This window comes from Heterodontus francisci, chromosome 10 (genome assembly GCF_036365525.1).
Source record: "Heterodontus francisci isolate sHetFra1 chromosome 10, sHetFra1.hap1, whole genome shotgun sequence".
Lineage (NCBI taxonomy): Eukaryota > Metazoa > Chordata > Chondrichthyes > Heterodontiformes > Heterodontidae > Heterodontus > Heterodontus francisci.
Genome location: NC_090380.1, coordinates 35,701,140 through 35,722,296, shown reverse-complemented (window position 1 = coordinate 35,722,296; position 21,157 = coordinate 35,701,140). Strand labels below are relative to the sequence as shown.

The following is a 21,157-nucleotide window of genomic DNA, read 5'->3' as shown; positions in this document are numbered from 1 at the left end:
CTTCCTTTTGACAGCAAGTTAATGTGTGATATCTGAAAGAACTCACCATTGTGATCAGTGCCGTACACCTCTATTCAGTCTGCAAGGGTGAATCCGAGGTCGTCTGCCATTTTAATTCTCCACCTTGCTCTCATTCTGACCTTCCTGCCCTTGGCCTCCTGCAGTGCTCCAAAGAAGCTCAAGGAACAGCACCTCATCCTTCGACTGGGCACTTTACAGCCTTCTGGCCTCAACATGGAGTTCAACAATTTTAGATTGTTAACCTGCTCCATTTTATTTCCTTTTTCTCTGCTTATTTTAGCTTTTCTCTCTTGTTTCTCCCTCCTTTTTCTGCTTTCGGACAGTAGCTGTTCAAGATTCTGTTATTCACACCTCCTCTAGACACATCTTGTTTCTTTACTTGCCCCACTCCCTTTGGCCTTTTACCATGAACCCTTTCGTCATATAATTCCTCCTGCCTATTCCTATTAGAATGAAGGGTATGTAGGTCGTTTGATCTTAGAGTAGGTTAAAGGGTCGGCACAACATCGTGGGCCGAAGGGCCTGTACTGTGCTGTACTGTTCTATGTTCTATGCCTTCCACCATATCACAGACCTTCTCTTTTGTTCTTTTTCCCCAACCTCCCCCCCCCTTCACTTACTTAAAACCTATTACATCTCTAATTTTCCCAGTTCTGATGAAAGGTCATCGACTGGAAATATTTTTCTCTTTCTCTCTCCACAGATGCCATCTGACCTGCTGACTATTCCCAGCATTTTATGTTTTTATTTCAGATTTCCAATAGCCAAAGTATTTTTCTTTAGTGTTGTCATAGCAATCAATTTTTGTTTCATTTTTTTAATATTCATTCACAGGATATGGGCATCGCCAGCAAGGCCAACATTTGTTGCCCATTCCTGATTGCCCTTGAGAACGTAGTAGTGAGCCAGCTCCTTAAATACAACTGAGTGACTTGCTAGACCATTTCCGAGGACAGTTATGAATGAGTCAACCACATTGCTGAGGGTCTGGAGTCCCACATAGGCCAGACTGGGTAAGGACAGCAGGTTTCCTTCCCGAAAGGACATTGTGAATCAGATGGGCTTTTATGATAATTCAGTAGTTTCATGATTACTGAGACTAGCTTTTTATTCCAGATTTGTTCAATTAACTGATTTTAAATTTCCCAGCTGCTGTGGTGGGATTAGAACTTGTGTCTCTGGATCATTAGTCCAGCCCTGTAGATTCCCGTGGGTTTCCTCTGGGTGTTCCGTTTTCCTCCCACATGCCAACCTGCAGGTTGATGGGTAAATTGGCCATTGTAAAAAATTGCCCCTGGTGTCGGTAGGTGGTAGGAGAATTGAGGGAAGGTGGGGATGTGCAAGGCGGAAAAAAAAGGGATTAATGTAGGATTAGAATAAATGGGTGGTGGATGGTCGGCACAGACTCGGTGGGCCGAAGGGCCTGTTTCGGTGCTGTATCTCTCTATGACTCTATGACTCTACTCAGCCAATAACATAACCACTATGCTACAGTACCTGTATCTCGGGGTTGGGTTAGAATAATATCTACTAATTAACTGCACTGAAACCTTGCCTTAGTAAAGCTTGCATAAAACACATTTCTGATAGCTATTGTCACAGTTCCTAATCATTTAATTTTTAATATAGGAAAGAAAAGTGTAAGTTACTGGTATGGGAGCAGGTGTATTGGACAAGGGGCAGGTTTAGCTCAGGAGGCAGAAGACAAGTAGGTGGGGGGTGGGGGCTCAGTGGTACCAATAGGCCATGGAGGGAAAGAGGACACGATTGTCAGATTTAAAAAAAAAATTAGAATGGTGACTTCCTCTTTAGCATCCATTCCAAACTCCCCACAGATATTCCAGCCTTACTGTGGGTGGCTGCCTCATTTGCATGGATCATAAGGGCTTAAAAAGCCTAGCATGCGCCTTTAATGCATCATATGGCAGGATTCAGGCCTCTGGACTTTGTGCAAAGTGGGCAGCGTCAACCATTACCTTGACTGCCTTTATGTGATATACTGCAAGCAGCTGCAGCTGTTGTAAGATGAGCAAATTAGTGGCACATGTGATGGAACAAGAATCCTTAAAAGATTTGATGAAGGAACTAGACCTGTTCTTTTCAACAATTGGGATTCAGGGTTATTCAAAGTGCATCCAGGGAGTACTTTGGACAGGTGGGTTAAATAGGTCGAAAATGTTCTTCTGCCTGAACCTGTAACTATGCGACTATAACAGTAACAGCATGAGTATGCCATAGCTGTACTGGTGGTCTGATTGGGGAAAGTTCATGTTGTATCGAAAGTTGCACAGCAGATCACCAGACATGATTGACACCACATCTGAAGGTGCTGAAGTAACAGAGTGGGATTGCTTAAGATCATGCACAAGCTCAGAGGATATATTGGTCATGTGCACATTCAGGGCAATGTTGATAAAAGGTCGAGAGGTGAAGGTGATATACTAACTTCCTTTTCAGTTGTGAGAGAGCTACAAATGAGAATTCCCCAGCTCTGTTCCAGAAATGGCATCCAGCTATGTACAAAACAAGCCTCTCTGTAACCTTATAGTCTTTGGTTTCACTCGGGATGCAAACAGAAAGCTGTGTTGATAAAGGAATATTCTTTCCTGCCTCTAGTTCGTTGCACCACAGCAAGCACTGCTTTGCTGTTAAGCTGTATTCACATGGAGTTTTAATTTTTTAAATTTTTCATAAATTTGTTGTGTTGACAAGGGCTGCTGGAAATGTGGTTTTTAGAATGTTTTTAACAAATAATGTAATCCCCTCTCCCAGAAAAGTGGTTCAAAAATATACCAAGATACAGAAACTAGAACGTTTCACAATTATGCTGTATTTTATGGGCACCCGGTGAGGCAGGTGATGGGAGGCGAGGGGGGCAAAGGGCCCGTCGCTGCTCCGTTGCCAAGTAATTCTCCAAGGGGTGGGAGAGGCTGACGCCAACCTTCCTGCCCAGAGGCCAATTGAGACTTTTAAGTGGCCTATTAATGGCCACTTAAGGGCCTCTTCCCACAGTCACTGGGATCTAACCAGTGGTGGGGGGGCCTCTGCCATGCGGGGAGGGCGCCTTGTAAATTGAGGCACCCACCCTGCGGGCTTGGGGAAGGGGGTCCCTCCTCTGTGAGAAAAATTTTATCTCCCTGAACCGCACCACCCCCACCCCACCCCCCTCGCACTTGACGCTCACCCTCCCACCCCCCCCCCCCTCGCCAGGACCTTCTGGACTGGCACTAACGACCCCGCCTCAAACAAGAGAGAATCTGACCATCTCCCCTTGATGTTCAATGGCATTACCATAACTGAATCCCCCACTATTAACATCCTGGGGGTCACCATTGACCAGAAACTGAACTGGACCAGCCACATAACTGCTGTGGCTACAAGAGCAGGTCAGAGGCTAGGAATCCTGTGGCGAATAACTCACCTCCTGTCTCCCCAATGCCTGTCCACCATCTACAAGACACGAGTCAGGAGTGTGATGGAATACTGTGCACTTTCCTGGATGGGTGCAGCTCCAACAACAATCAAGAAGCTCAATACCATCCAGGACAAAGCAGCCCAATTGATTGGTACCCCATCCACCACCTTCAACATTCATTTCCTCCACCACTGATGCACAGTGGTAGCAGTGTGTACCATCTACAAGATGCACTGCAGCAACTCACCAAGACCCCTTCGACAGCACCTTCCAAACCTGTGACCTCTTCCACCTAGAAGGACAAGGGCAGCAGATGCATGGGAACATCACCACCTGCAAGTTACCCCCCAAGCCACACACCATCCTGACTTGGAACTATATTGCGTTCCTTCACTGTCGTTGGGTCAAAATCCTGAAACTTCCTTCCAACGCCCCAAGGACTGCAGCAATTCAAGAAGGCAGCTCACCAACACCTTCTCAAGGGCAATTAGGGATGGGCAATAAATGCTGGCCTAGCCAGCAATGCCCACATCCAATGAACGAATATAAAAAAAAATTACCTGAGGTCCAGGTCTCCAGCACTTGCTGGGCCTGTATCCAAGGCCTCTGCAGTACCGGCAGTGGCCACTGTTCTGGATGGCGCTGCTGACTGATACTGCTGAGCTGACGGCCCTGTGATTGTCAGCTCTTGGAGGTGGGTTCCCTTTCTATAACAGGATGGAGATCCCCGCGCCGGAAACGTCGCCTCTGGAACAACATCAGATTTTTTATGGGGGGGACTTGAAAAGGCTGAGGCTGGATCCCCTCATCTTTTTGGGCCGGTGCCGGGAGCCCCGCTGGCTGCACAAAATCCAGCCTATAAAGTACTGTTTAATCCTGTACTTCCTGTTGTAAGATTGCATTGCAGCATAATTAAAGTAGTTTGAAAACAGAAGGGGTAACTCGACCTTTTTATCTGATAGACTGAGCCTTTGGGAAGTGGGCTAAACACACTGCTGTCCTGAATTTACATTGTAAATGGGCCACCAGTCTCAGTCTGGAGTGTTCTGAGAGTGGTGTGGATTTTCCACATGTGCAGAGCAGCTGGGACAAATTGGCCACTCTCATGTGCTTTGTTGGCACCATGGTATATGATCAACATCTGGCATCACAGTTCACTAAACATCCCGGGCTTTCTTCAACTTGCCTTATTATGGGATCTCTACATGAAAGGTACATGATGTCATCCTGCTGGCGGTGCTGCAATTTTAGTGGTGAGAGTACACAGTTGTTGCTTTAACTTCTGGGTTGGACTTCATTGGCGAATTTTGTCCTCTGCAATTGCCTTGATTCCTTTTCATTGGCTGCACTCCATGTCATTCACCAGAAGATAACATTCATCTTAAATCTGGCTCCACCCACCAACTCCAATGGTTTAACCTCTACCCTGTGCTCTCTGCACTGGTTTGACTTGATCTGTTCCCTGCACATTCTTAAACTGACTGACCTTTGCAGAGTCAGTCCTGTCCTCACTCACAGAGTCATTCCCAACCCAACCAAAGGATTTGGCTTATCTGACCTCACTGGAATCTCTGGCAATCTCACCTTGTCTCGAGTTTTTTTTGTCTCAATTTCCTCCTTTGCTGTTCTTGTTTGTTCTTGCTTGTAGGTAAATCTTGCTTTTCGTTGGGGTCCAGTATTCTTCTTAAACCTTGTTCAATGTAGGAGTCTTTTCTCTCTTGGGGTTCCTGTATCTTCAACGGATTCCAAATCTGGTGAGAAAGCGATGAGAGCAGACAGGAGAGGAGAGGGTCTTTTCAATCTAGGAGCAAACAGCTTTCTGTTTTCAAACACTGTTTTCTCCAATTTAAAACTCTCAGTTTAAAACTCTGCAACAGCCAGTTAATCTTGTGACTAAACTGGTCTGACCGCATCCTTTCTGTGTATTAGGAGCAGGGACTGGTTCCTTTGTTCCAATACTGTCTGCTAGTATGCAAACAATGTCTTTCCAACTAGGGGCCTGGCAATTCCTTGTAATAGGCCCTCTTTTCTTCCCAGCAACAATTTGAAATTTAATATCCATGTGGCTAAATTAATGTGCTTCATTCTTGGGAGGTGGGGGCCTTCATGACACCACCTATATGAAGTTTCCAACAGAGGTCACTGAGTAGCATTCAAGCTGATTGTAATACTCTCATCACCACTCTTGCTGAGGTCAACACATCACAAACCAAACACTAAAAGAAAAGCAAAATACTGCAGATGCTGGAAATCTGAAATAAAAACAGAAAGTGCTGGAAATACTTAACAGGTCATCATTACAAGCCAAATACGCCAGGTATGCTAGTCTGGTGTTTGTTACTCAACTACTAATTCAGAGGCCTGGACTAATAACCCAGTAAAATATAAATTGTCAGAATGATAGTTTGGGAATTTGAATTCAGTTTTTTTTTAAATCTGGAAATAAAAAGCTGATATCAGTAAAAGTGACCATGAAGCTGTTGGATTGTCTTCAAAAGTCAACTGGTTCACTCATGTTCATATGGAAGGAAAACTGCTGTCATTACCCATTCTGGCTGATATGTGACTCCAGTGCCATAGCAATGTGGTTGACTGTTAACTGCCCTCCGAGCTGCCCTATTGCCAGCCAATTGCATCAAAATAAAGAAGGCCCACGACCAAATTCCTCAGGTCAACTCAGGATGGACAATAAATACCAGCCGTTTCGGTGATGCCCATGTCTTGAGCATGAATATATAAAAAAGCAACAGTCAATGGTAAATTAGTTGTATTGCAGTCATAATGTAGTAGATACTATTATGGTTGTGGCCAGACAGTAATGGCGGACTGCAGTGTGTGTTCATTAAACTGTGACCTTGCTCTTGTTTTACAGATATTGCTGTGGTGGACATGAGCGATGTTTTCAGGCAGCCAACGCTCTTTTATCATCTAGGTATACGAGAAAGCTTCAGCATGACAAACAATGTCATTCTTTACCACAACACTGACCTGGAAACTGCTCAGTCACTCAAGGTTAGTCACTTTCATATTTATCCATTGTAGCCTGTCACTTTTCTGACATATATTAAAACATAGTTACTGCCTTTACATTTAGATTATGTCTGAATGGATTGCTGAATTGCTCTGCCATTTCAAATTAAAGCCATCTAGGGGTTTTTTTTTCCCTTTGGAATTCAGCTTCAAAATGAGCTTTATTTTTTGATAACCAGGATTCAGGCTTCTGTAAAGCCTAACACCCTATAATGTTAACCATTGCACAAGATTTTTGTGCTAACACTGCGACCTATGAACTTAACTCCTTGCTGATAGCATGAGATCCCATAATTACTTCCCACTGATGCATCAACTAACCAGCTCGGGTTGAATCCTACATTCTAAATATGCATGTTTCATTTGTATGTCATAGTATTTAACTTGTTCTCAGACTTAAGAACATACTAAATTAACAGGCTGGTCCATCGAGCCTGCCGTAAACCACAAGGGCCAAAGTTTCGTGGGTAAACACTTCCCCTCATCTCCATCCCCATTCTCAGTCATGTAATCTCCTGGGAGAGGCAAAAAGGAAAGAAAAAAATCAAGGGCCTGTAAGGGAAAAAAATACTCTATAAAATTCTTCACCGACCTCCTCAGGCAATCAAACCACTCCAGGAGATTGCTTGGACCGAGACTCTTGTTAAGACTCTCTTAATTCTGGATCAGCATTGTAGTTGTCATAGGAACAGCTGTTGTCTTTTAAAAGAAGGAGGGTGAATATAGTTAGGAAAAGCCAGGTCGTCCCAGATAAAATCCAAGATTTGGTCATCAACTAGATTTTTTAGTCACTTTAAAGCAGTGGTCCTAGTCAGAGACCTACATTTGGATTTATTTTTGAGTTGTCCATTGTTTTTTTTTGAGTAGCCATAGTTTTCTGGGGACCCTTAAGTTTTTGATGCTGGTCATTGGCTTTTGCACGTTTTACGATTCCCCTACTTGTCACCAATGTGCTGAATGTTGGTTATCTTCAGGCTATATCTTTCCTTATTTTCACCCTGGGGAACACAGCTTTTGGGATTCAGAAAAGGCTGGGTGACAGTGTTTAAGCCCTGCCACCCACTTAAAAACACAGCTTGCAAAACAAATTGAGAATTCTTAATATGCACTACTTTTATTACTGAGAAACTCAAGTGACAGGCCAAGACCCATAATGCAAGATGCCAAAGTTGGAAAGTGCCAAGAGAAACACCAGACAAATGTGAGAAGTAGAGAGATTAGGTGATGCCTCGCATGGATTTTATGGCTGGAAATTGGTATATTGTATAAATCAACACTTGCTGAAGTGTACCTTTGATGTAACTATACCAGTCATATTGAGGTTAAAATTCATTTACGTACATAACCCTAACCCATGGAATTCCTTTTAAACCTCTGTAAATTCTTAAATAATTAGCATCTTTTTACAGGAGAAATATAAGTTTGAACTGGTCCACTCATTTACTGAAAAGGTCAAGTTCCCCATGTTATTTTATGGCATTATACAAGACATGAAACTATACGAACCAGTTGATTTCCTTCCTCAACACATGTTTCTCTGATTTGTGGAAAGTTAGATTAGGTTCGGCACTGACACATTTTGACTAGACTTTTCTTTGTGTAGTATCAGTGCTAAAGTTATCTACTGTTAAGCAGCACTTCACTGAATGTTTTTGTTTGTAATACATAACCACATCCTCAAGCCATCTATTGCTGATCCCATTCCAAAAGAAACACTGCACCAAAAGCCACAAGTGGAGTTTACCACAACAGTAAGGCAAAGTGAATGTGATGTAATATTGGTAACATAAATTGTGCACTTCTTGAGATCCTAGATCTCTATGGATAGGCTAGTTGATAGATTGAATAACTAGAATTTGTTGAATTCTCCAAAGGTCTTGGGATGGATCCTGTGTTTGTGCTAATTTCAGCTGGGGCAGCAATAAGGGCCAAAATTGACCTCAGATCTCTAAGCAGGGGAAGATTGTTCAGGAATTCAATCTTCAAAGTGCAAAAATCCCATGAGTTCAATGCATTTGACATTGGAGGGCGGCGCAGTGGGGCGGCACAGTGGTTAGCCCCGCAGCCTCACAGCTCCAGCTACCCGGGTTCAATTCTGGGTACTGCCAGTGTGGAGTTTGCAAGTTCTCCCTGTGACCGCGTGGGTTTTCACCGGGTGCTCTGGTTTCCTCCCACAGCCAAAGACTTGCAGGTTGATAGGTAAATTGGCCATTATAAATTGCCCCTAGTATAGGTAGGTCTTATGTTGCATCAGTCATCCAACCCCCCACTGTTTGCCCCTGAGAGGATATTAGAGGCCTACTGCTTGAGGCAAGTGTTGGAGAAAATGTTAGTTATGTTCACATGTTATGCCACCACTCATCTTGACATGGAGCAGAGGAGAGTCAGGGAATGTATGATCATCTAAATTTTGGCGTATATGGAGAGTGAGAGAAACAGAATTGGAGCCAAAAGAAAGTTGTAGATTTTCCAAAATACAATAAATTTATTGACCACTATGGATGAGTGATAACAAGTCACTGGTGGTAAATGGTAACCAGTATAATTTAAGAGTGGACTTGAAATGGCAGCTTGTAATCATGCCCAGTCTTGTTTTAATAATGATATCCTGGGTCTAATGGAGCTATTACATACACAAATCTGCCTGAGATTATATTTAGGTGTCGGCCATGGCTCAGTTCGTAGCATACTTGTCTCTGAGTCAAAAGGTTGTCAGTTTAAGTCCCACTCCAGGTTTCAAGCACAAAAAAAGAAATCCAGGCTGATATTCTAGTGCAGTATTGAGGGAGGTGCTATCTTCCAGATGAGAGGTTAAACTGAGGCCCTGTCTGCCCTCTCAGATGGCCGTAAAAGATCCCATGGAACTATATTTGAATAAGAGTAGTGGAGCTATTCCTTGGTCCTGACCAATATTTATCCCTCAACCAACATCACAAAAATAAATTATCTGGTCATTATCACTTTGCTGTTTGTTGGAGTTTGCTGTGTGCAAATTGGCTGCTGTATTACAACAGTGACTACATTTCAAAAAAAACTTCATTGGCTGTAAAGTGCTTTGGGATGTCCTGTGGTCATAAAAGATGCTATACAGATGCAAATCTTTTTTTCTTATTCAATGGTTTTGTCTTAACAAATTACACAACAACCAATGCCACCAAATTCAAATCAATAAATATATTTACATTTCCATCTGAACTTATCATTTTTATATTAAATGGTAATTACTCATTCGCATCACTTTTAGGGCTATCAGACCTGGCCCTTGGTACTGGAGAAGTTCTACTGAAGTTTGTTATGATGCAGGAAAAAAATTGGATCTTGAAAGACATGTTACAGGGGCTAAACGATTAGAACCGTTTGAATACAATGGTATTTGCACCTCAGATACTGCATAGAAGTAATGTAAGGATTTATATCCATTTTTATTGCACAATAACAACTATTGTGGCTGTCACACCCCACCTCACCCTACTTTAATTTACTATGCCAGAGCTGAAATGGATTCAGAGCCAGGGCCCAGCTGTCTTATTGCAAGCTTCTGGTTGTGAAGGCTGCACTTAGAGTTTCCAATTGCTTGCACTTGGGCTGAACAATCAGCTTTTTGGGCTTCCATTACTTGCACCATCCACTTCCTGCTCACTGATTTTTTCCAATCTACAATCTATAAAGCAAGGTTCAATCCCTTGTGGTGCCACATAGCATTAAGTTTTACAAATAGTACCAATCTTTTTTGTAAGTTGACTTGAAGATGTATTTTCTCTTTGCCAGGCTGCTAGCGGGAACTATCATTTCATCCCCTACGTGATGACTACTAACAACGATTTCCTGTGCTGTGAGAATGATGTTCAACGGAGAGTCTCAGAGTACTTGCAACCGAGCTGGGACAACTTACTGGGACCTTTCTGCCAACCATTGGTGGAGAAATTTATTAGTCTCCTAAAAGATACTGATGTTACCTCATGGTAGCTACTTTCATTTGACTTGAGATATTTATTAAAACCTTAGCTTGAGGTGGTAATTGTAAATATTGTAAGTATGTTGGTGGGGGAGGGGAGGGGTGGGGGAAGGCCCAATATTGACAGATGCAGGTTTGATAAGCAGGGGACAGAGGGCAGTTTTGGTCAGGAAACTCAGTATTCCCCACCTGCTGCAAATGTTTTGACTCCACAACATGCAACCTTTTTTAAACAGGATCCCCACACGGAAGTCAGCCTGATTGACAGGCTTGGCTTCCAGTTGGGCATGGAGCACTCTAGAGCAGGTTGTAGCTGCAGCCACAGGTAAGGAGTTTGTAGCTGCTAGTGGTGGTGGTGGGAGTGGGGGCGGGGGGGGTTGCGGGTGTGGTGGATGTAGGGAATCCAATCCCTGATTGGGGGTCAGGAGTCTTTGAATGGAAGGCCATTAGTGGAGCATTCCCAATCCCAAGAGATAAGCTTGTGAGGCCAGGGGTGGTGGGAGGGGGTTGGGTGGGTGGTGGAGGTGGGGAGCAGTGGGTGTGGGATGCATTTCTGCTTCTCCTGACCCACGAGCAATGCTGTTCCCTGAAGCTGTCCCACTTGCCTTCAGCTGCTGGGTTCCTGAGGCCCGGGAAAGCCGGCCAGCCAGGATTAAATTTGTAAAATAGGTTAAATGTGAGGATCCCAGCCTCATTATAATAATTAAATGGCCAACCTGCCTCATGGGAGCAGGATCAATGACTATCAGTAATGTAGAGGGCTGCAGAGCATACTGTCTCACCTCCATTAAACCCGGAAATGTGTAAGTTGGAGTTGGGTTGGGGTTGGTTTTGATATTTTAAAATCTTACCCGACCCAACCAGGGGTTAAAATTCCCGCTTGTCATTGTTTCATCAAAGCTGATTTTCCTGACCTGTTCCCCAAGGAAAATGGGATTACTGTCACTGCTGCCCAGTCTACATACTGCACAATACAGGAAAATTAGGAACGAATTCCAAGCCTGAATTGCAGAGGTTAAAAAGAAAACAGCAAATTGAAATCTGAAATCTGAGCAGAAAATGCAGATGAGTTTTTGTGTTCACCATGGTAAGATGTCAACTCTGACTAAACCATTTTTTCAACCAAATTTTTGGTTGGCAGGTTCTTTTTTCCATGATTCATTGTCCGTTCCTCTTCCTTTTTCATTTTGTGAAGTTCCTTGGGATGCTATTTATGTTAAAGATTTCCTAAAATTGCAAGCTGTTGTTTAACCAGCTGAAATCATGCTGCTTAACAGTACACAGCACTGTTAATCTACCTGATGCTTGTCCACCCAACAGCATATTGGCGAACAGAATATTCTAGAGTTAAGTGGGAACAATTTCAGGTCCCGTACATGAACAAGGCTGGCTGATCAATTAATATCAGTTATGTAGAGGACTGCAGAGCATCCTGCCACAGGTATCAAATGATGTCTGCCACAGAGCATTGACTTGACCTCAGTCACCCAACACCAAATATGCTATCCTACAACCAGCTCAACACCAAAGGGACCCCACTTACCTCCCTCTAAGAAAGTTAGTCACTAGTTGGCCATTAGCCATCCAAAAAGTGCTTTTGACACATAAAACTAAAGCTGTATCCTATAATTTCTAGTGATCCGACATAAACAGATTGGTGAAATCGGCAGAGCCAAGGCAAATGAAGTTTAATGCAGAGAACTGTGAACTGATGCATTTTGGAAGGAAAGATGAGGAGAGGCAATATGAATGAAATGGTTCAATTTTAAAGGAAGTGTCTGAACAGAGAAATCTTTGAAGGTAGCAGGACAAGTGGATAAGGTTGCTAAAAAAAAGCATAGGGATCCTGGGCTTTCAGGCAGAGAGTACAAAAGCAGGGAATTTATGGTAAAACTTTATAAATCGCTGGTTAGTCCTCACCCCTAGAGTATTGTGTTCAATTTTGGGCACCACACTCGAGGAATGATGTCAAGTCTTTGGAGAGGGTGTGATGGAGATTTACTAGAATGGTATCAGGGATGAGGGGCTTCAGTTATATGAAGTGACTGTCGTAACTGGTGTTGTTTTCCATACAGGGGAGATTTAATGTTCAAAATGTGAGGGGTTTTGATGGAATAGATCAGGAAAAACTGTTTCCACTTGCAGGAAGGACAGTAACCAGAGGGCACAAATTTAAGATAATTGGCAGAAAGGTCAGGGGAGAGATGAGGAGAAATGTCTTTATGCAACGAGCTGTTAAGATCTGGAATGCACTGAGTGAAAGGGCTGTGGAAGCACTATCAATATCACATTTCAAAAGGAAGCTGTATACTTGAAACGAAGAAATTTGCAGAGCCATAGGAAAGAGCAGGATAATGGGGCAAATTGCATAGCTGTTTCAAAGAGGCGACACAGGCAAGATGGGCTGAATGGACTTCTTTGATTCTATGATTGTACAATTTCCTTTAAAATAACTTTGATAGTTTTATCATCCTGCAGTCCCTTTGCATCTTCTGCTTCAAACATGGTGTTGAGAGGAAGGTAAATATGAAGTGGGTTGTCTAATGACTCAGTTCGCAGGATCAAAATAACATGTAAACATTTGCTTTAGTTATTATCTAATATACACATTTTAAAACGCATTTTTACCTACTGCTACAAAACTTGAATAGGAAATTAATCAACAGCATTGACTGGCAGATATATACATAGATTCTAGGAATGGCACATGGATCAGAAACTTTTTTTAAAAATGAGATGGTGTTGAATTTCTTCAGTGTCTGTGGAGCCATTAAGCTATACTGATCAACAGCAGCGGAAGTTGTATGTTAGTTTTCTGCATAAGTTAATTTTCATATGAAGTGGTGTAATTGCATTGTGAAAAGGTAGTGAGGTGCTTAGGCCCCAGGAAACCATTGCAGAAATGGCCCAAAGATTAGTTACTTCGCCTATTTGCATTTTATCCACTTGGGTCATCATCCACCTCATCTGAAGTGCCTTTTGCCAGAATTAAAATATTCATAGATCAGCAATGCCCATGGGACACCATAACAGGGCAGCATCTCACCAGAAGGCTGTGAATTTGTCAGGAAGACCTGAATGTCCTCGTGAGAGAAATGAAGAACAAGAGGGACTGACTGTTGGGTAACAAAAGAAGTGGGTGAGACAGGAGGGAGAGACTCTGGGGTAATGTTGCGAGATCCATTATGGCACCTTGATGCCAAAATAATTCAGGACGGTGGTCATTTTCTTGGCGACAGGCAGAGCTGTTGTAGCAGTGGAACACGGTTGAAGATCTTTGCAAAGAAGGTTGCACAAATATCAGTAGCAGCTTTTGACAATTACACCCTTCAAACATAGAGCCCCTTCAGGAGGTCTTTGAAGGATCTATGCTGCCTATAGATATACTGTTGAGGGTAGAAGTTCGTGAGCCAGTGTCTTCTGTTATGTTCCCTTATTATCTTTGTCTCCATGCACTGTTGTTCTTCCTCCTTGTCCATAAGATGGTACAAAGAAGTATGCCTATAGGTAATGCCATACCTTCTCCAGTGTCATTCTGAGCTTTTGAGGGCTGGAGATTGGGGGTCAATAAATGTAGGGATGGGGTGAGACTGTAGCACTGTGGAGGGAGACAGGGGCAAATGCAAGTCCCTGTGCGCAAAACATTACAACATTAAGTACACGTCAAAAGCACTTCATTGGCTGTAAAGCATTTTGAGAGGTCCTAAAAAGATGCAAATTCTTTCTCTCTCTTCCTTGTTTTATCTGTGCTTTTATGATTTTATGCCCCCATCACCCTCCCTATGTTTGCACTGCTGTGTGAGCGAGTGTGGGCCACTGAAGAGGACCATAGACGAGAAGGATGTAGGCCATGGAGAAGTGTTTTGAGATGGGAAGGCCGTATGTGGTGGAGAGAATGACATCCCTTTATAGTTTTTAGAATACCCTCTACACGTTGGCTCTCGGAAGTTGTAATCTTGTTTGAGGATTCAGGTCAGAGAATGGCTTGTTTCAGATCTGGAGTTAGGGACTGAGAAGCCTGGGAAAGAAAGTATATCTGGAATTGAGGGTGTGCAGAAGTCTGATGGAGTGTGTTGTGCTGCTTATGAAAGTGTAAGAGGAGAGTTAATGAAGTCCCACAGACAACAATCAGATGAATGATCACCTAATTGGTGCTGGTTTGCTGAGAGAGGAATATCAGTCAGGAGAAATGCTCTTCATTATGGGACTGCAAATTGGACCTCAGTTTTATATCTTATCAGAAGGACACCTCCAACAATACAGCACTCCTTCAGAACTGTACTCAAGTATCAGCCTAAACAATGTGCTAATGTTCTGGGATGGAGCTTCAGTCAACAACTGAATTCAGCAGGTGTGAGTGACACCAACAGAAACAAGTTGGACCAAACTGAACCAGGCTGGACCTGGCAAACTAAATGTGTGGAATGTTCTCATTGCTGATGTGTGAAAATTCCAGTGAACCATTTAGTTTCAGCTGAAGTGAATATTTTGATCCGCACTTAGAATTTACTTGGAAAATACCAGAAAAACTTAGAGAAGAAATTTTAAAAAAGCAAACCAAAAAGCTCTGGTGTACAAATAAAAATCGACTAGTATTTTAGATCTAAAAATTCATCTTGTCCACCTCCACAGCATCTTTGTGCTCCATTTTGCGAGAATTACTTGCAGTTTTAATAATTGTGATATGGTTGAGCTAAGCTGAATTAAAAAAAAGTCTCTCTCCCACTTTACCAATGCAGCAGTTGCTGCCAAGTCCAAAATTAGACAAGGCTAGATGTTTGTTTTTTGGAAAATAAAAATTGATCTAAAGGTTTCATGAGGCACAGAAGTATCTGGAAAGATAGATTTTCGTTTAAAAGACTTTTGTGGTGTTGCGGCTGCATTTTCGAAAATTTTCAAACGTGTAGGGTGTTTCCGGTCGTTCAGCCTTGCTGGTCACGACCGAACCCACTTATTTACAGTCGAAGGTCTAGGCTTACCCTTCTGAATCACACTGAAGGATGATGAATAATGCAATCGACACAGGTTTCAGATTTCGAATAATAAAAATATGTTTAATATGTACAGCGAATCTCAATATGACAAAACCGATGCTAGCAACAAATAGATTACTTCCCCTTGGACTTCTTGTTCCCTTACTCACGGTCGGTTAACTCCCAACACTACACTAACCCCCTTTTCTAAGGTTTGGTCAGGACATGCAGAGGTAACTCTCCACGTGGCTGTGAGTTGAGTATTCTGCAGGCTGCGGATGAAATGCTCACCCTGCTGAATTTGGCTGCCGGATCGTGTCTTCTATGATCACAGTCCTTGGAGGCTGTACCTGTTTCTTAGGGCATGTGACTTTCTTTGGTCCTGATTGTAGAGAGAGCAGCATGCTCTGATCTTCTGTCTTGTAGAGCTGTATGGCTGGTGTCCATTTGACATCAACTGTTCAACCCTCCTCCCCTTCCTCCAGGCTGCTTCAGTTCCACTGTTTCAGTGGTCTTTTTCTGCCAAACCCGCATGTTCCCTTGTTTTCTGACTGCTCTTGTCAGATGGTGGAAAATGCTTTGATTGGTCCCTGGAGAGAAAGCTTTGTTTTGAATGTGTAGTATTTTCCTGTCTCTCGTCTAGCTGGTTTCGGGGGTGGGAGGTGGGGGGGTGTGGGGGACTGCTGGTCTTGTGTCATCTAGTTGAGTACTATACGAAGTGTGAACTGTTTCTGATGGGTTCTGTTGTCCAGTCCGATTGACTTGATTATATCAACCGGTGGATTTCCTTGTCTCCTTAGCCAGCTTGGAGCCAGTGATGAGGTGGGTGGCTGGCTGAGAGCAGAAAGCAATGTCTCTGTTGGGTGGGTTTTGGTTTAACATTTGAAAAGCTTGTCCTTTCTGGTCTGAGACCAACAGCCTGTCCTTTGGTACTTGTGTTTTAAACAGGGTCCTTTTCACAGCCATTTTCTCAAAACTGGGGTAAAACCCCAGTGAATAAAGTCTTGGATTAAAAATGATAATCCTTCAAAAGTTTGCCCAAAAATAAGACTGTGCAACAGTGGCTACCTTTTACACATGCCATTCTGTTTCTCAATCCATTGCTTTCTCTACTCTCTCAACATTTAAATTGGTAGCCAGCTTGTCCAATCTGCTCATTATAATGGGACTTTTTGCAACTGCCTGCAGTCATAATTTGTACTGATTTAGGAACACCATTATGGAAATTATACCAAACAAATAGGTAAAATAGATTAATATTTACAATTTCAACCTCATGTCACATTTTCTGTTTTTGCTGCAACATAATCTTAGTTGCTTGTTGATGTTTTGGCTTGCCACACATCTCCTTTCATACCTTAAAAGCGTAATCTTTTTGTTGTTGTGTTCACAGCACATATTTCAAGGATAGTCTGCTGAATGACATTAGAAAAGTGAGGGAGAAGTACCAAGGAGAAGAGCTTGCCAAACAGCTCTCTGGCATTAAGCAGCGTATAGAAAGTACCGAGGTCGTCACGCCTGACATCATCACAAACCTACTTTTCTCATACAGGGACATCCAGGTACAGAGAAGGGAAATGTGCTGGAAGAGATGTTTGATGCTGTTCTTCATAAACTACATGGAAGTTTTACTGAGAAAAAGTAAAGGAGCATGCACTACAATGGGCCAACAACAAATTGCATTTGTATAGCACTTTTATATCAAAAACTTCCCAAGTTACTTAACAAATAGGTGCAATGAAAGCTAAGCCGTATCATTTCCCAACTCTGCCCGGCCTCCGTTCATCTGTTGCTGAACCCTTGTTGCATGTTGTTGTAGCTTAGCTCGGACATTGTAGATAGTCGGTCAACTGATAACTCTTTATTATATATACATATTACTATTTACATTCTGCTTAAGCCTCCTTAGCTAGTATGCTTCGTGCTGCTACCGCTTCTTCCCCCAAGCCTATTACCATGTGACTATTACATCATCATCCTTACAGTGGAAGGGGTTGCTATCACTGTTTGCAACATTAACCCTTACATGTCCTTATACTACAACCCTCACCCATGCCTTTGTTACCTCTTGACTATTCCAATACACTCCTGGCCTTCCATCTTTCACCTTCTATAAACTTAAGCTCATGCAAAATTCTGCTGCCCCTGTCCTAACTCACGGCAAGTTCTGTTCACCATCACCCTTGTACTTGCTGACTTACAATGGCTCCTGATTGAGCAATGCCTCAAATTTAAAATTCTCATCCTTGTTTTCAAATCCCTCCATGGCCTCGCTCCTCCCTCTAACTCTAGCCTCCTTCAGCCATACAGATGCCTACAGTCCTCCAATTCTGGCTCTTGCTCATTCCTGATTTTAATCATTCCACCATCGTCGGCAATGCCTTCAACTCTGGAACTCCTTCCTTGCACTTCTCTACCTCCTCCTTTCTTTATTTAAGATGCTCCTTAAAACATACCTCTTTGATTAAACTTATGGTCATCAGCCCTAATATCTCCTTGTGTGGTTCAGTGTCAAATTTTGATTGATAATGCTCCTGAATAGCACCTTGAGATATTTAACTATGTTTAATCCTATATAAATGCAAATTATTTTTGTTGTTGTGTCAGCACTGATGAGGTTAGGAACATTAACAGAAAGCATGGTGAAAAATGTTTTTCAAAGGTTTTTAAAGATGAAGATAGAGTTGCAGAACCAGGGAGGTTTAGGAAGTGAGTTCCAAAATGTATGACTGAACTAGCCGAAGGCTTCGCCACTGACAATGGAGTAAATGGAGACAAATAACGCAGCATTTGTGTGGGGATATTGTGTGGAGGAGATTGCAGAGGTAGGGTGCGTTGAGGCTGTGGAAGGATATTGAATTAATACCAGTAGTAATATAGTTAGTCATTTAGCCTCGGACCTCAGACCACAGACCATCATCTTTAAATGATGTCAGCCATGGCTCAATTGGTAGCTTTTTCACCTTTGAGTCAGAAGGTTATGGCTTCGAGTCTCACAGTCTACTTTAGTTAAGCAACCTGATCTTTTAAAATATTTTACCTCAGCAGAAATGTTAAGGTTTTATTTTGGCCTTCAATCTTTTATTTTAATGAGTTCTTCTACTCTTCCTCTGACAGGATTATGATGGCATGGTGAAGCTGGTGGAGGCCCTAGAGGTGCTGCCGACCTGTGACCTGGCCGATCAGCACAACATCAAGTTTCACTACGCATTTGCACTGAACAGGTACAGTAACCATTGTGGGACAGCTGGGAGAACATGTTTCCTCTTGTATTGTGGCAGCTTTACTCAGGATTGATTATTTACAGGAAAGCTAGATAAACACATGAGGGAGAAAGGAATAGAAGATTAGAGAGATAGAGTTAAATGAAGAAGGGATAGCATGGATTTGTTAAGGGAAGGTCATGTCTTACTAACTTGACTGAGTTTTTTGAGGAAGTAACGAGGAGGATTGATGAGGGTAGTGTAGTGGATGTGGTTTACATGGATTTTAGTAAGGCATTTGACAAGGTCCCACCTGGCAGACTGGTCAGTAAAATGACAGCCCATGGGAATGTGGCAGGTTGGATCCAAAATTGGCTCAGGGACAGGAAACAAAGGGTAGTAGTCGACGGATGTTTTTGCTAATAGAAAGCAGTTTCCATTGGCGTTCCACAGGGCTCCGTGTTGGGTCCCTTGATGTTTGTGGTATATATTAATGATTTGGACTTAAATATTGGAGGCATGATTGAGAAATTTGCTGATGACACAAAAATTGGCCGTGTAGTTGATAATGAAGAGGATAGCTGTAGACTCCAGAATGATATCAATGGTTTGGTTGAATGGGCAGAAAAGTGGTAAATAGAATTCAATCCAGACAAGTCTGAGGTAATGCATTTGGGAAGGGCAAACAAAGTAAGGGAATACACAAGAAACGGGAAGATATTTAGAGGGGTAATGGGGGCAGAGTGGCATTGGGAAAGGAGAGACGTAGAAGAAGTGAGAGATCTTGGTGTACATGTCGACAGATCCCTGAGGGCGAAGAAGGCATATGGAATGTTTTCCTTTATTGACCGAGGTATAGAATACAAAAGCAGGGATGTAATGCTGGAACTGTATAAAACGCTAGTTAGGCCACAGCTGGAGTATTGCACACAGTTCTGGTCACCACATTACAGGAAGGACATAATTGCTTTGGAGAGAGTACAGAGGAGATTTACATGAATGTTGCCAGGGCTTGAAAGTTGCAGCTATGAGGAAAGATTGGATCAGCTCGGGTTGTTTCCCTTAGAACAAAGGAGATACAGGAGTGACTTAATTGAGGTGTACAAAATTATGAGGGACCTAGATAGAGTAGACGGGAAGGACCTGTTTCCCCTAACTGAGAGGTCAATTACCAGGGGCACAGATTTAAGGTGATTATTAGAAGGATTAGAGGGGACATGAGGAAGACCTTTTTCACCCAGAGGGTGTTGGGTGTCTGGAATTCACTGCCAGGAGCGGTGGTGGAGGCAGAAACCCTCAATTCCTTTAAAAGGTACCTGGACATACACCTGAAGTGCTGTAACCTGCAAGGCTATGGACCAGGTGCTGGAATGTGGGATTAGATTGGGCGGCTAGTTTTTTTTCAGCCAGCGCAGACACGATGGGCTGAATGGCCTCCTTCTGTGCCTTAATTTTTCTATGGTATAACGGGTGCTTGGGGGGCATGTTTATTTGCCAGGAAACCCGGAGGTTTCGGCTTCCTAAAGATCCTGATGAATTTAACAGCAGGGCTGCTTTTGCATTTTTTGAATCCATTTCCTGGCCGCAGCTCTGGGTCGGACCCGCTGTGGGGAATTGGACATGAAGTGGAGGGGGAAATCAGCGATTCGGTGTCGGACATCGGAGGGAAGTGAGTCAGACATGTTAGGAGATGGAGTCAGACATTGAGGGGAGTTGGGGATTGGAGATCAGATATTAGAGGGAAGTGACTCAGACATGGGGGGATCTGATTGTGAGGGTCTTGTCACGGGGATAGAAATGGGTAAGCTTTGTGGGTAGTTGTGCGAGTGGTCAGCAGGGAAGCAGTTCTGCTTCTCTCGGCCCACTAGCAATGCTGGAAAGGCACTTCTTCCATCCAGTTGCTGTTGCCTGCCTTCTGTTGCCAGCAGACTAGTGTTAAACCTGGAACAAAAATAAAATCTTTAAGCATGTAGCCTCAATAAAATAGTTAAATGACTGCTGCAAGTTAGGAGAGCAGGTTATTCACCTGGCTCCCACCAACCCGTCCTCCATTAAAACTGGAAATGGCCATGATGTAAGCAGTTTGGGGTTGATTTCTCAGTTATTTAAGTTCTAAGCACCCCACTGCCCATCCTGGGGAAACCCTATTTTCAGGGCAAATTACCTGTGCCTATTAGAGTCCATCAGTAGCAGCCTTGTCACTTCACCATAGTATTCCTTATGGCCCAAATAGATGAAGAGAAAAAAATGAAATCTTTGGGCCCCACTGGAGCTGGTCTGATGCTTGAGAAAGTGGTCCATCTCCTCTAGAATTATTTAACACTGAAATGTTCCACACTGTAAATGTAGGATGGTTAAGTATGGCACGCTTGAGCCCTGATGTGGGCAACACTCCAGAGGTGTCTGGGGATGTCTGGGGCTTCGGCCTTTACCTACATAGAAAGTGAAGCTGTCTAGGCTGACATTTTTGTAGCGTACTGGAACTGTGATCGTCCCTGAAACTGGAATGACAGAGTCATCATAAGCTTGAAGAGTGTCTGTTGCAGGAGTGAGAGAATTG

The 21,157-nt window shown here is 43.0% G+C and overlaps 1 protein-coding gene across 1 annotated transcript in view; it reads left to right on the top strand.

Moving 5' to 3' along the window:
- Positions 1 to 21,157, top strand: part of map3k15 (mitogen-activated protein kinase kinase kinase 15) — a 197,411-nt gene that overhangs the window by 37,831 nt on the left and 138,423 nt on the right. The window contains exons 2-5 of the mRNA XM_068039951.1: positions 6,309 to 6,448; positions 10,235 to 10,428; positions 16,788 to 16,956; positions 18,512 to 18,618. Coding sequence (XP_067896052.1) covers positions 6,309 to 6,448; positions 10,235 to 10,428; positions 16,788 to 16,956; positions 18,512 to 18,618 — 610 coding nt within the window. The remainder of the gene's footprint in view (positions 1 to 6,308; positions 6,449 to 10,234; positions 10,429 to 16,787; positions 16,957 to 18,511; positions 18,619 to 21,157) is intronic.